Raw genomic sequence first — 16,319 nt, 5'->3', positions numbered from 1 at the left:
CATGGAGTAGACTGTGCGAGGGATGGTGAAGAGGCTAGAGAAGCGGGAAGGAGCTTGGCTCTGAAGGCACTCCAAGGATGAGGATCTGGGCTTCATTTTGTATTCGCGGTGTGAAGGTGTTGGAAGTCTGAAGGCAAGAGTTCTATGACAGTGCTGTGGGACTGGTAGTAAAGAAAGGAACTGTACAGCTAAGGGGGAGATGAGGACTGTACCAGTAACATAGGTTGTGTCTATGAGATGTTAAATGACACAGCCGTGCACTAAAGCCAGGATTGCCTGGATGGAGATGAAGAGACTATAGAGGACCGGCCTTAGCGCCACTTTGCATGAAGATCAAGGAAATCTCAGGGAAGGGAAACAAGATACAAGTGAGTAGAGAAAAGTACTCTCTAATAGGAAGGGACTCTCTGGAGAGGTGATGTCAAAGGAAAAAGGTACCCAGTTCAGGGAGAGTTTCCCCTTACTACGTCATGGAAGCCAAAGGTGGGAAATGTCAGACAGGAAGGAGTGGAAACAGTGGTGAAAGCTTCAGACCAATCAACAGGGAGTCCTGAAACGTTAGGGTGAATTCAGAGTGAATTGAGCCTTTCTTAATAAATACGTATGGGAAAAAAAACCCCAAGTATGGTGGTGTACACCTTTAATCCCAGTACTTGAGACAGAGGCAGGCAGATCTCTGTCTGTCTGTCTGTCTGCCTGCCTCTTTTTCTCTCTCTTTCTGGTGTGTGTGTGTACCTGTCTCTCTCTCTCTCTCTCTCTCTCTCTCTCTCTCTCTCTCTCTCTCTGACGTACACACACTCACACCTCTGTCCCCTCCCCAACATGTCACAAATAAGGACACATCAAGCACCATGACAGGAATGAGGGACACCACAAGGAATCAGGCCAAACGTGATCTGCCCCTCAGGGAGATGACATTCTTGTAAGAGTAGACCGTAAGGACAAGTAAACAGACCAGACACAGACTCAGCCAACTGCTAACCAAATTTATTTGGGGGAAATTCCATCTGGACTGAGCACATGCAAGCATCTTCTTATCATTATTCCCTAAACAAAGCAGTACAGCAACTGTTTACACAGAATTCACATGGGATTAGGTGTTACACGCAATCTGGAGATGACTGGAAGTATATGGGTGGGTGGGCAGAGGTTCTGTGGAAATACAATGCCATTTTCTAAAACCTACCTGAGCATCCAAGGATTTTGGTTCCTGTACGTGGCGACAGAGTCAATCCCCTGCAGACACCAGGGGACAGTTTTATATAAACATATTCCCCTCCTTGATTCCAGTCCTCTGACAAACCTTAATACATTTGCAAATGGCAGAATCTCGTATGGAACCGCAGCAAAAAGAGAAGTGGGCATACAATCAGCCCACAGCAAGCAGCACGTGGAACTGGCGACAGGGGTGGCTAGCTTGGCAGGGGCAAGGCTCTTCCACCTCTTATGTGCACTATTCTGGGAATGCTGGCCTTTCTCTACTTCAGTTAGGCCTCTTCACCCAGCATGGAAAATCATCGCCATCTCCGAGCTTATAGCTCACAGCGGCCTCCAGATCATCAGTCTGAGAGCCCGGGAGGAACCTGTGGTGAGAGTCGGAATGAAGAATCAAATCAGACATTGTGAAAAACCTTCCATTTCCTTCAAGACTGTAGTCAGTGCGCAGACTCAGGAGAGCCCACATGCAAGTTCAGTCTCAGAGGCTCAGAATGCAAGAAGAGTTCATGCCTGGGTGTAGGGGACAGAGACAAAGAAAGACCGATGTCTCAGTTCAAGCATGCAAAACCATGTCTTCCTTACTGAGGCCTTTTTGTTCGATCCAGCCCCTGGATGGACGCGGTAAGGGCCACCTGCAGTATCTGCTTTACCTGGGCCGAGATTCAAATGTTTACCTCACCCAAAAACAAATCCACAGTTAATCAGCGTTCTACAGCTGTGTCTGGGTACCTGGCATAAATATCTTTTATTTATTTATAGATTTTTTTTAATTAAGTCTGAAATATCAGTAAAAATACTGATGTGTTGGGGGTGTTTTACATCCCAAACCCCGGTACTTAATTCTGCGTCTGTTACTTAACGAGTTAAAAAGCTGGTGCGGTGATTTGAGCTTTCAAAACTTCAACCGTAAGTCAGAAGATGACGCGCTGAGGTTTGAAGAATGGGTTGAATCCGGACGCAGTCCGTAGCCAGAACGGTGAAACACGTAAAAAGACGGTCGATTCCTTAAGGTGTCAAATGTCATATCCTTTAGTTCCGAAGTGGCATCCCTGTCTCTAAAGTCTCCTGCAGTATGAACCACGCCGTAACAGGTAAGCGCAAAGGCCAAAAGTGTCTGGAGAACTATATCCGCCGGCAGCGGCTCATACTTCTTTTCTGTCAGTCGCACATGAGAGCGATGCTGAGCAGCGGAGAAGGCCGCGTGGGTGAGGGCGAAGAGGCCGACGCCCATCAGCACCTTCCACAGCCACGCCACCATAGTTCCGAAGGAATCGCTGCCCCAGAGCTAGCCTTCCACACTGGGATAAATATGCTAAGGAAAGGAAAGGAAAGACTTGTCTTGGTTCACAGTCTCTTCTGGCCTCGTTGCTTTGGGCTTGGAGCAGCGCAGTACATCAAGGTGGGATCACTTAGCTCACAGCCACTGGGAAGCAAAGAGAGAGAGGATCAGGCCAAACCCCAATGACTTAACTTACCCACTAGCCCCTCCTCTTCTCCTCATGTGTATTACAGACAGCGTCTCACTGTGTAGCCCAGGTTGACCTCACACTTGCAGCAATCCTCTTACCTCAGCTTCCTAGGTGTTGAGATTACAGATATCACACCACTACATCCTGCTGGTCCTATCTTGGCTACAACCAAACCTTGAACACATGAGTCTTGGAGGAAATACTGCAGACTCAACTGCAGCACAGAAATAGCCAGAACAATGTTTAGCCATATACTGGATATCCTGTGGCTCAATCAAGTTGACCAACTTGACGATGTAACTGCATCACACACAGAGCAGGGTCAGCCACTCAGTGGCTTGGAATTGACCCTAGGCTAACCTTGGTTACAAGGGTAACTGAGATGTTCCTTTTTCTTTTCTTTTTTCCTTTCTTTGTTTGTTTTTTGCTTTTTGCTTTTTGTTTTTGAGACAGAGACAGGGTTTCTCTGTGTAGCCCTGGCTGTTTTGAAACTCACTCTGTAGACCAGGCTGTCCTGGACATCAGAGATCTGTCTGTCTGTCTCTGCCTCCTGAGCACTGGGATTAAAAGGTGTGCTCTTCCTAATCAGAGTTCTCTCTGCTTTCTAAGGCTCCTTGTGTAAAGACAAGTCAGAGGGAATATACATATTTATTTATAGGTTTGGGAGCAACTTAGTCACTAAGATGAGATACACTATTTTGGTTATCTGTTGACACAAACAGGAAAGCTCATGCCTCTAATCCCAGCACCTGTGGTTAATTCCTAGCACCTCTGGTAGTTTACAACTCTAGTTCCAGGGAATCCAACACCTTCTTCTGGCCTCTGAGGGCATCAGGCACGCATGTGATGCACAGACATACATGCACGAAAACTACAATAAACCCCGCCTCAACCAAGGAAGGAGAAGGAGCTCCCAAAAGTTGTCCTCTGTCCTCCACATGCATGCTGTGTGGCACACACACACACAGAGTAATAACAAAACCTACAACCTTTTAAAATGCCACCTATATTTCCAGTGGATGGGCAGCTCTCCCTACAGTAACTCAAGGATCCAGGCTGCAACCCTGGCTCTCCCACAGATCCTAGTAGTCATCTCCATGCTGCCAGCAGAAAGGGAAAGAGAATCCTTGGGGGGGGGGGGGGGGGGGCGTGGCACACTTCATTCTTGATTATGTACCACTGGTGAGAACCAGTCACAGAGTCATGCTGCAAAGGAGGCCAGGGTACACACTGGTCAGGAAGTATAATTCCCAATGCTTTTAACAGCAGATTACTGGGGTGGACAGCCAGGTTGACTTTCTGAGAGAACTGGGTGGCAGGCATTTGGGTGCTCATATTCTAGTTCTGCGTCAGACTTTTTATTTATTCCTTTGTTTTGCCTATATGTAAGTATGTGAATCTCTAGCATGCCTGGCACCCAAAGGAGGCAGAAGATGGTGTCAGATATCCTGGAACTAGAGTGGCAGTTGGCCTTCAGCCACCATGTGGGTACTGGGAACTGAACCTGGGTCCTTTGAAAGAGGAACACATGCTCTTAACTGTGTATCCAACTCTCCAGCTCCCATGTCAAGGTTCTTTACGTTGTGACACCATTGACATGCTAGACTACATAATTCCTCTTGAGAGAGAGAAGAGTGTGCAGTGCACAGTAGGGTGTTTAACACCACCTCTGGCTTCTACCCATCTGATGCCAGTAGTTCCCCAGCCCCAGTCCTGACAGTAAAAAATGTCTCTCCAGCTGGGCATGGTGGCATACACCTTTAATCCCAGCACTTGGGAGGCAGAGGCAGGTTTATTTCTGTTGAGTTTGTGGCCAGCCTGGCTTACAATAACAACACACATAAATAAATAAATGTAACAAACTGTTTTATTATCTCTTAGCACAAGAAAATATAGCCAGAGTTACAGAAGGCTGTGAGTCATATGTGGATTCCAGGATTAGACCAGGGATCTCGGCCACCACACCAGGGGCTCTAACAACTGAACCATCTCTCCAGTCCCACAGCTGGGGTTTTACAACCTCATGTGAATTTTTCTGTACAAACAGGCCTGAAAACTCCAGGTTTATTTATGACTTTTTATCACTTGCTGTTTAGTTTGGAAATAGTGTGGAAACCATGTTAGCTATTCTTGGTTGTCAACCTGACTATATCTGGAATGAACTACAATCCACAAACAGAGGGCACACTTTTGACCTGGATCTTGAAGCAGGAAGACAACACAAGATCTTAATCTCGATGGACACACATCTTTAATCCAGATCTTGAGGACAATGGAAGATGGGAGGGTTCCTTCTTCACCTGCTTGCACTGACTGCCAGCACATCTATTGGAGCCTAATTCTTCAGGGTTCCAGCTTATACAGAAGACCAGCTGAAACACCAAGCCTTGTAGGACCGAACTACTACTACATTCTTGGACTTCCCACTCACAGCTGGCCACTGTTGGGTTAGTTGGTCTGCAGCCTTTAAGTTGTTCCAATTAGTTCCAGATAGATAGATAGATAGATAGATAGATAGATAGATAGATAGATAGATAGATAGAGATAGAGAGATTCAATAAGTTCTGTAACTCTAGAGAACCTTAATACAGAAACCTTGGGCACAAAAGTCACCCTCAAGTAAGAAAAATTGTTCTACATAAGAAAGAAACAGTCAGCCTGTCTGTCAGCTGGATATTGAATGTAATGAAATAGCATGTTCAACTTTTTTATCACTTACAAAGTTCCGTTTTGCTCACAAAATTACTGACAGAGTAGCGGAGGTGCTGGCTTGAAGACCCAGAGAGAACCGCATGATGTGTCCTCAAGTTCTCAGCTGCGCTGTTACCAGACTAGGAGAATAATCTCCAGAGATGCTGCACTCACTGCTTGGCAAAGCCAGGACAACTCGCAAAGAAACGCTCTAGAGTCCTTTGCAATTTAGTGGGACCATGTGACAATTATAGAAGTCACCTGAAGTGATGAGTACTACTCCTCGCTAAGGCTTCTAATTGTTCTCTTCCTCCATGACTGGAACTGAGACTCTTTTGTTGCTTATTTTGTTTTATCACGCTGGCTTGTCTGTAAAGAATAGTCTTTCTGGACTGTTACATGTCCCCTGAAATTTCTATGCAGAAACAAGATTTTTATTATTATTTGCGTAATGTAAGACGATATTTTTGAACATCTAAGCAATTCTTGTTCTTTCTGAGGGTGATGAAACAGGCTCTTAGGAAGGATATTATTTCCAGGAAATGGACTGTGATGATTCCTTTGTGTCTGTTAAAAACAGGAAGTAGTAACATCCAGGCAAGCCTTGGGAAGCCAATAGTTTGCTTTATCTTCTAAACACCTGCCAGCAGGGTGTTACTTTGCTAAACAGCTTTCCTGGCTGTTGTGGATGGGGGATTCCTTTGCACTCCATGGAAAGCTCTGAGCTGAGTGTCTGGGCTTAGCCTGTAGTCCCCAGGAACTCTAGATTTGCAGACTGCTACGGATATGAAGTATTAGTTTCTATATTCATAAAAACATACAAGGCTCTAGAAACTCAGTAAAGATGGTTATTGGAAAATAACTTGATTGCGATGAAACGCAAGGTGCAGTCAATCAATAAGGATTCATTTGAAACACAACTGGGAAGAAAGAACATAGCTGCTGGAGTTTCCGAGCGATGAGGATTCTCATGTAAAGTCTAAGTATTCCAGCTGAGCAGCGCAATCTGGACCCGAGTAAGCAAGTTTAAAAAGATTCTTGTTTTTAATTATGTATCTGTGTCATGTATAGTGCCTGCAGAGGAGGGCATCTAGTTCCCCAGGCACTGGAGTTACAGATGGGTGCTGGGAACCAAATGGGGAGCTCTGCAAAAGAACCAAGCTCTAAATTGCTGAGCCTTCTCTCCAGCCCCACAACTGATTTTTCACAACCCCATGTGTGTAACTCTCTACAAACAGGCCCGAGAACACCAACCTTTATTCCTTTCTTTCACTTGCTAGTTAGTTTTACAAAATAGAATAACTGGTGGTGTCTATTGCTCAGTGAAAGTCCAGGACACTGTCCCAATACCTTCCCAGGCCCTGTGCTCTCTACAGGCTGGCTGGGGCCTCCGCAGTCACCAAAGAATCAAGTGTGGAGATGGGGTATACCAGGAAGTGCTCGAACCAGACACTGATGAAATCTGTCCCTCCTCAGCCAGCAAAATGTAGTGAGAATATTGTTATGTTTCAGGATTCCAGTTATATATCAGCTTTACACTTAAGTTCCCAGGCCGCCTAGGAAGAACTGGCCATTCATCTCATGCCGCCAGTAGAACTGTGTCGCTCTGAACATTTTATATAACCTGCCTGCATACACTGCTATAGTCCCTTCCAGTCCACAAATCCCACTCTCATTGAGAAGCCTCATGCCCGACATAAGACTGCTCATTCAATGCTCAGTGTACAAAAAAGATCTGAAAGGGCTGGAGAGATGGCTCAGTGGTTAAGAGCATTGGCTGCTCTTCCAGAGGTCCTGAGTTCAATTCCCAGCAACCACATGGTGGCTCACAACCATCTGTAATGGGATCCGATGCCCTCTTCTGGTGTGTCTGAAGACAGCTACAGTGTACACATATAAATAAATAAATAAATAAATAAATAAATAAATCTTGTTCTAAAAAGGATTTTTTAAAAGTTTATTTCACATGCAGCTACTGTCGTGTGACTGTTTTTTTCCTTTTCGTGGGGGTGAAGCACACCAGGACACAGGATCTACAAACGCTGCCATCTTTAAGCATTTGCACGGTTGTTTCACACTGCTCTGCATCCTCTCCCCATCAGTCTCTGAAGCTCTTTTCATCTTTGCAAAACCAACATTCTGTACGAACAATCCACACCCCTCTCTTCCTGTGCGACTCTTTGAGGGTGACTGCCCTAGGCATGCCGGTTTGTGAAGTCGAACAATATTTGTTATTTTGTGATGGTTTATTTTACACAGTTCACCCATACCATACTACGAATTAGAATTCCCTCTCTTTTTATGGCCGAATGTAACTCCCTGAATGACTACATGACATTTTTATGTAGTTGTGTGTCAGCAGACCTAGGTTAGCTCCACCTTCTGGCTGTTCTGAATAAGTTAGGAGGGTTTTTGTTGTTGCTGTTGCTATTTGTTCTGATTTTGTGCTGTTGTTTGGAGACAGCATCTCGCTATGTACTCCTGGCTGACCTGGAACTCACTACATAAACCGGGCTGGCCTCAAACTCAGTGATTCATCTGCCTCTGCCTCCCAAGTGCTGTGACCAAAAATGAATGCAAAACTCAACAGAAACACAGAGATACAGATACTTAACAGAAAAGGAAATAAGCAGGTTTATCAAGAGGTACACTGGGTGGCTGTCGTAGTCAGCTCATGCCCCCATAACAAGCCCACAGGGTGGGTGCTCAAGGAACAGGATTGACCCCCCCACAGTTCTGAAGGATGAAACTAAAGGGTACCACGTGAAATTCTAGTAAGGACGCTCTTCCCAGCGTCCTCCTTCCTGTGTTCGAAATGGCCTTTCCTTAGGGACATTAGGGGACACAGCAAGCTCTTCGGTCTCAAGAGCTCAACCCTCTAGACTTCATCTAAACACTAATTACATTCCAAAGGCCAGCCAGTCTCTAAATAGCATCGCACTGAGTCTAAGGCTGAAGCCAGTAACTGCTGAGAGCATGCAATGCAGTCTACAGCGATCCACTCCAGGTCCCCCAAATTTATTCTTTCTTTCTCTCTCTTTCTTTCTTTCTTTCTTTCTTTCTTTTTGTAAATGAGTGTAGAGGGGCTGGAGGGATGGTTCAGCAGTTAAAAGCACTGACTGCTCTTCCAGAGGACCCAGGTTTGACTTCCAGCACCCACCTGTGTGCTCAAAACCCTGTGTGCTCAAAACAGTTCCTAACTCTAGTTTTAGGGGAACCTATTCCACTGGTCTCTGAGGCATCTGTACTCATGTGCACACACCCATTTGCAGGCACACATACCCACATATAATTTAAAAATTAAAGTAAATCTTTTTTTTTTTTTTTTTGGTTTTTCAAGACAGGGTTTCTCTGTGTAGCCCTGGCTGTCCTGGAACTCACTCTATAGACCAGGCTGGCCTCCAACTCAGAAATCCTCCTGCCTTTGCCTCTCAAATGCTGGGATTAAAGGCATGTGCCACCATGCCTGGCTAAAAGTAAATCTTTTCTTTAAAAATAAAGAGGAAGAGGAGGAAAAAAGAAGAAAAAGGAGGAAGAGGAGGAGGAGGAGGAAGAGGAGGAGGAAGAGGATGAAGAGGAGGAGGAAGATTATTCAGATCATTGCTCTTCACAACAGCAAGAACCTACAAACATATTGAGCGGCCATCAGTGGCCTAGTGGAGCAATAAGCCACAAGGTATAATAAGCCTGCAATGGGCCATTACACAAAGTGAAGGATGTACAGTGACATCCACAATACAGAGTTCTACTGACACATTAGCACATGAAAAAAAAAGTTGCTCCACACACACACACACAAAAAAATTCATAGAGCAAGAAGAATTTTTATAAAGCTAAAAATAACCCAAAGCAAGAATAGATACCCTGTAGAGACATACACAGGACACAACTGCCTAAAGAGATGTAGAAACCACGAGGCCTGGAGGCACAGGGCCCCAATCCCACTGGCTCAAGGCCAGTCTGAGTCATTTACCAAAACCCTATCTCAAAATAAAAGTGTAGACAGGAGCCTGGGGGTATAGCTCAGTGACAGAGCACCTACCCAGAAAGCACTGGGCCCCAGGCTTGCCCTAGCACCATAAACAAACAACCCAAGCAGTAGAAATGAAAAAGGGGGTGAAAGTTGGATAAAGTAAGATCAGACTAGTTTTGAAGAAGTATTAAAAAAGTATAGCAAAGTAAAAACAAAATTCGAGGCTTTTGGGCCCAGACTTGGGAGTGTAACCTTTGTGGCTTAGTGCTCCAGGTACTGGTCATAAAACAGATAGCGATAGGGACATTCCTCCACCTACCCGCTTCCTGGGTTCAATTCAAAGAATGGCACCCTGACCATTACTGGAACCTGCAATGCAAATGTGCTATCTTTAGGGGCTCTTAGATTGTTAGGGGCTCTTAGAAACTGTCTTGAGAGATAACCTGACACTTGTGACTTTATACTTCCTTGTGACTCTTAACTGGTATTTTTGGTATTTTCCAACAACGCCCTCCCCACCTCCATGAATTGTGGTTTCTTCCTTTAAATACCCCCTTACTCAGCTACTCAGGGCGCCATGGTCCTCTACCCCTGCGTGGTGTATGACCATGGGCCCGAGAACGCTCTCGAATAAAAATCCTCTTGCAGTTGCAGCAAGACCGTTTCTTGTGGGTGATTTTGGGGTGTCGCCTCTCCTGAGTCAGAACGTGGGGGAGTCCTCACGTTGTGGGTCTTTCAGTTTCAAGCTGTGAATGCTGGAAGTTTTCCATTTAAGTACATTCAACATAATTTAAAAGGGAAAGCAAAGATTGGTGAACACCGGGATTCAGGACAAGGGCTACTTAAGAAGCAGGAGGCAGGATCCTGGGATGGAGGAGAAACCTACAATGCCATGCCTTTTCCTGTGTTGAGTATTAGTCAGCTTTCAGTACTATAACAAAACGCCTGATAATCAACCTACAAAGGTGAAAGGCTTGGGGGCCCCACAGATCGGAAGTTGAGGCTCCAGCCCCTCCACTGCTTTTGAGTCTATGACAGGGCACAGAACACGCCGATGATGACCTAATACTTCCCCGCAGGCCTCTCCTCTTTACAGGTTCCACCAGATCCTAAGAGAGCTATGCCTGTAACCAAACCTCTAACAGGCATCCCAGGTCCAAATCATACCATCCCAGATCTGCTGCAGCTTGGTTTTGTGTTGAATGATGAGTTGGTGAACTCCTACTATACAACAAACTAGGTAACGAGATTAAGGCAGGCCATGCACAGAACAATGCAAACCCAATTAGAGAGCAGAAAGGAAAGCATGAAATCACTGTTCTCGGCTCTTGGCAGCACTAGGTAGGCAGATCAGGATGCATGCTTCTGATGCTGGAGACTTAGCGGCTAGCTCTCCTGTCCTTCCCTGGCCTGCCCTCCCTGGAAGGCCATTTCTCTCACTAGCATCTCTGACCGGCTGACTGTACACCAACTAGCAGAGGTCTGTGGTGGTCTCAGGCTTCTAGACTCCTGATTAAGAGAGGCACTGGATACTTAAGATGCCACACAAGTGGCTGGATTATATTGCCCAAACCTCAGGCTAACCAACAGGGGTTTATATCTGTGCCTGGCATCTGGTTAATATTGAATGTCAACTTGCCAGGATCTAAACTCATCTAGCGGGCAAACTCCTGGGTGTATCTCTGAGAAACTTCTTTCTTTCTTTCTTTCTTTCTTTCTTTCTTTCTTTCTTTCTTTCTTTCTTTCTTTCTTTCTTTTTTCTTTCTTTCTTTTTTCTTTCTTTCTTTCTTTCCTTCCTTCCTTCTTTCTTCCTCCTCTTCCTCCTCCTTCTTCTTCTCCTTCTTTTTTTTTGTTTTGTTTGTTTTTCGAGTTTGTCCTGGAATTCACTCTGTAAATCAGGCTGGCCTCAAACTCAGAAATCTGCCTGCCTCTGCCTCCCGAATGCTGGGATTAAAGGCGTGGGCCACCACTGCCCGGGTTTTTTGTTTGTTTGTTTGTTTGTTTGTTTGGAGAAATTTCTCGATTGGGTTAACAAAGGTTGGAAGATCCAACCTAAATGTGAGTGGTACCATTCCACTGGCCAAGGACCTAGACTGAATACAATGAAGAAAATTTTCTTATAGTTTTGCCAGCTAGTGGTGATGCACGCCTTTAATCCCAGCTCTTGGGAGGCAGAGGCAGGCAGATCTCTTGAGTTTGAGGTCAGCCTGGTCTACAAAGGGAGTTCTACAACAGCCAGGGCTACACAGAGAAATCCTGTCTTCAGTAATAAAAAAAATTATATATATATATATATATATACACGGGGGGGAGATCTTCTCTATTATACATCTTTGGCTGACCTGGAACTTAGAGACCCACCTGTCTCTGCCTCCCCAGTGCAGAGATTAAAGGCACTTGTTATCATGCCCAGCCAAAAATATAAGAAAAAATTAAAATATGAATAAATCAAGTGAAGTGCCAACATCTATCTTTCTGCTTCCTGACTGCAGATGTGATGTGATCGGCCACCTGTGCTGCCGTGACTTTGCCACCATGACAGACTATATACTCTTGGACTGTGGGCTAAATAACGGGCTTCCCACATTAGACTGCCTGTAGCAGGTACTTTGTCAGAGCAAGGAGAAAAACAACGAATAAAGAGACCCTAAAGCATTTTGCCTAAATGTGAAAGAGAAATAACTGACTGGGCTCCTGTGGATACCCCCCCAAAAAGAGACAAGTCTTCCTTCAAAGAGAAAAATGAACCTGTCAAAGAGAAAAAGTTCTTCGATACTTAGAAAAGCAGCACAAAGAAAACCTTGTTCAAAATTAGGTCCCCAAATTAGGGACGTCTACAGGAGACTTTTCAGTGCAGAGAAAAGAGGGAACTTAACCCTGACTGCACCACAGACCAGACAGGGAACGTATAGCCACGGGCGAGGGTAAGGTCAGTGGATGGAAAATTACCAAGAGGAAATAGGAAAAGTAAGAGGGTGTCTGGCTAAACTGACCTGACAGGATTCCTACTGAAGACAAGCCAGCTTGAACAAGCACCACCCTCGGCTTGGTGCAGAATAAAAACCTGCTCCTGGGAGCCATCAGATAATGAAGCAGAGGGTCTGGCTAAATGACCTTGGCAGAGTTCTTTGCTAAAACCAGATCTTACGAGGAACTACACAGACAGAGCTAGGAGAGAGTTCAAACGCAAGAGGCTGACTAAACTTTGATCAAGTAGATCATTGTCAAGTAAGAAACAGAAATGCCCCTTGTTGTGTGGTGGCAGAGGCACTGATGTCCCCCAAAGGTCAGCACTAAATTCTTCTCAGTCCGCAAATGGTCACGAGACTGAGGAAACCCCCACCCCTCCGGGCTCCTCCAGCTCTAGTGTGGTCCCAGAGCGTAGGTGAGTGGGCGCCTCGGCATCCATAACAACTCCTCCTCAATGCAAATGTCCTGAGTCACTTATGCAGTGCTGTGAGTGGCACTTGTTGTTCTTGTTGTGGTCAGCAGCCACAAACAACAGAAAGAGGGGTGGAGGTGGGGCAGAGTTTGCTCTGCTCACAGTTCCAGCCAGTCTCATCATGGAAGGGAAGGCAAGGCACAACACGTCAGTCCATGGCAGCAAGACAACATGGAAGAATGGCTAGTCCTCATTATCCACCTAACTGGATTCATAATCACCCAGGAGTCCTAGACTAAATAAAAAGGAAGAAACAAAAAGTGGGCGGGACATGAGGATCCCTCCCATCAGCCACCTGTCACTCCAATCACCACACCTCTCTGCCTCAAACTGTGAATCGAGAAAAACCCTCTTCTCTTCCACTGTCAGGTGTTCTGTCACAGCAACAAGATGGTAATACACAGCTTTCCAAAGCATGGCGGACTAGGTAGGAAGCAGAGTTTCATTCAACAACGTATTGAGCTCTCCCAATGTTTCAGGTCCCGCACCACGCAGGCGCTGACGGACAACAGCCTCCACCAATGACAGCTCTATTACTACAGCATCTGGTAGAGGCAAAGTGACTCAAGATGGGCACCTGAGCTTAACTACTAGGAGGCAAAGGAATTCAAGAAGCCACCCCAGAGGAAGTGACAGCAAGCGAAACCTAAAAGATAAACAGGGATGAAGAATGTCTGAGGAAGAATGTCGTGTGCAAACAGAAGCACCAGAGGTGCTATTGTCACCGATATAGTTACCAAAAGGTGGGCATGGAGGCTTCACATGAAGGTGACACCTAAGTCTGGGAGGATAGTGGGGTCTCTGCTAAGGAGGAAAGGACAGTGGTATCTGGGAAGACCTGTAAGTAATATGAGTGACAGAGCAAACAAGAAGAGGGCAGGACAGCTTCTTAGCATTAGCAACCGTCATATTTAGTAGCTTGCAGTGAAGGTGACAGAAAAACCCAAAGAAGGGAGAGTGTTCTCATATGAACTTTAAATATCTCCAAAGGTCCAAACATTAAGCTTTGTCTCTAGGTGACACTATTAGAAGGCAATAAAACATTAAGAGGTAGGTGATTCCCTAGTGGGAAGTCTTAAGATCACTGAGGTCACAGGCCTTGAATGGAACTGGGGAACACTGACCACTTCCTCTCAAAGTTCTATCTCTGCATGCACTCCCCACCATTGCTACCCAGCACTAACACAATGGCCTAAAAGCTCTCTCATCACAGACTGGAAACCTGTGAAAAGTATCTACCGGATGTGTCCCCTGGCACCTATAATCCCATCATTTGTGAAGCTAAGCCAGGACTGCAAGTTTGTGTCTAGTCTGAGCTACATACTGAGACACTGTCTGGAAGGGAGAAAAGATTGCAGTTTACAATAAAAGCAGGAGCTGGAGAGATGACTCAGCAGCAGAGAGCACATACTGCTTTTGCAAAAGACACAGTTTAGTTCCCAGCTCCCACCTCCATGGCTCAGGACCAACTCCAACTCCAGGGAATCTGATGCCCTCTTCTGGCCTCCAGGGATACCTGATTTTGGGTGTACATACCTATACACTGTACACACACATATACACAAATAATTAAAAATAAATATTTAGCTGGGCGGCGGTGGCACACACCTTTAATCCCAGCACTTGGGAGGCAGAGGGGGGCAGATTTCTGAGTTGGAGGCCAGCCTGGTCTACAAAGTGAGTTCCAGGACAGCCAGGGGTATACAGAGAAACCATGTCTCGAAAAAATAAATAAATTAAATAAATAAATAAATAAATAAAAATATTTAATAAATCAAAAATAAATAAAATCATTAACTCAAATAAACCTTTTTCTTTATAAGTTGATTCTCTCGGATACTTGCTATAGTAAAGAAGAGTTGGCTAAGAGAGAAGGGAGTCAAATGGACAGATTCTCAGCCAAGGCAATAGCTGTGTATCAGACAGGGACATATTTTAAATGATATGAAGTACTAACAACATAGATTTTCCATTCAGACAGACCTAAGTTCAACTCCCCAGCTCTGCCCTTCACTGTCTGTGAGACTTTGGGCAAATCACTTAACCTGGCAAAGATTTCACTTCTTCACCTGAGAAATCAGGACCATAAACAAATCTCACAGCTGCTGGAAGGATGGAGAGGGACCATGTGTGCAAATGACACAACCCAAAACACAGCATATGGAGAGCCACGGAGAGCCAGAGAACCAGACAGCAGAAGGAAGCCGCTGGCCTTGATGCCAGTGTTAGCAGACTCCATTAATCAGGTGCAGGTGCTGAAGGAGGTGATCCAGTGTACACTCGTTCCAGGGTCCCTGGCCTGTCCCTGACCATGAGCAGAGACCTCAGTGCTCTGGAAGAGGATATACTCACTGGAAGAAGGTGACAGACATGCCTACTGGTAAAAGACTTTCCTCTGGGAGCCTGGCACACTCTCACATCTTGTGGATGGAAAGACCCTGCCTCTTGACACCTGAGCCTCTTTTCAGTGTTGTGCTTCTAACAGGCACACTTGAAAGACAACAGCTTACTACTTCCTTTATAAGCCGTAGATTCCCTCCTCCCCAAGCTCCATGTTTCTCAGCTATGACACAAGCCATCTGCATGTGGAGCATCCATCTGGGCCCATCACACTGCCCCTGCAGGGCTTGGAGGCAAGAACTAACGCAAAAGCCGTAAAGTCCTGGTCTCTACTCTCAAAGTCTTGTGTCTTCTGCCAATGGCCAGAGCCATCAATGTATGCAGGGTTTGAAAGCCATGAATGTAGTAAGCCATGGCAAAACCTACAATGAGGATTCAGACAGCACTATTTGCCAACAAGTAAAGGACAGGGGTAAGAAAGAGGGCTCTGATGGACTAGAGAAGAAAAGGCACACAAGGCTCTGGGCTCTATCTCCAGCACTGCAAGAGAAAAGCCACAGAGTAGTCTCTAGTCAGTCTTCTGGAATTCCCCAAACTGTCCTGGAATTCCCCATGTAGTCTCAAACCTGCTGTCCTCCTGCCTTACTCTCCCAAGAGCTAGAATCCCAGGGGCACACCATCATGCCAGACTAGAAGAAAGCAGTTTCAACCAAAACCGAGTAGGCAACAGGATCTGGCATGGCCTCTGAGTGAGATGAAGACTGAAAAGTAGCCACTGAATTTAGCAACTAGGTCACTGGCAAGACACATTTCAATGATGTGGTGTGGCCTGAAGCCAAACTGTAGCAAAAGAAGAGTGGATGGAGGTGAAGAAGTTGTAACAATAAATACAGGCATTTTGTTAGAAGCTTAGCTGAAGCAGGGTGGTGGTGGCACACACCTTTAATCTCAGCACTTGGGAGGCAGAGGCAGGGGGATCCCTGATTTGAGGCCAACCTGGTCTACAGAGCAAGTTCCAGCACAGCCAAGGCTACAAAGAAACCTTGTCTTAAACAAACAAACAAACAGCTCTTCTGAAATGGAAGGGGGTGGAGCATTGGTAGCAGGAACAGATTGAGGCAAACTCAAATCTCTCTCTCTCTCTCTCTCTCTCTCTCTCTCTCTCTCTCTCTCTCTGTGTGTGTGT

The 16,319-nt window shown here is 45.6% G+C and overlaps 1 protein-coding gene across 5 annotated transcripts in view; it reads right to left on the bottom strand.

Annotated features, from left to right (window-relative positions):
• Positions 1-971: 971 nt before the first annotated feature.
• Positions 972-16,319, bottom strand: part of LOC110305622 (membrane magnesium transporter 2) — a 20,248-nt gene continuing 4,900 nt past the window's right edge. For 4 of the 5 annotated variants that reach the window (XM_029484000.1, XM_021177658.1, XM_021177659.2 and 1 more), the window contains one exon: positions 972-2,641. In XM_029484000.1, coding sequence (XP_029339860.1) covers positions 2,111-2,476 — 366 coding nt within the window. In that variant the 5' untranslated portion in view covers positions 2,477-2,641 and the 3' untranslated portion in view covers positions 972-2,110. The remainder of the gene's footprint in view (positions 2,642-16,319) is intronic. The other variant, XM_029484001.1, reaches the window with a different exon arrangement.

The sequence above is a fragment of the Mus caroli genome, chromosome 11 (genome assembly GCF_900094665.2).
Source record: "Mus caroli chromosome 11, CAROLI_EIJ_v1.1, whole genome shotgun sequence".
Classification (NCBI taxonomy): Eukaryota; Metazoa; Chordata; class Mammalia; order Rodentia; family Muridae; genus Mus; species Mus caroli.
The sequence above is the reverse complement of the archived record's forward strand: the minus strand, read 5'-3'. Positions and strand labels throughout refer to the sequence as shown.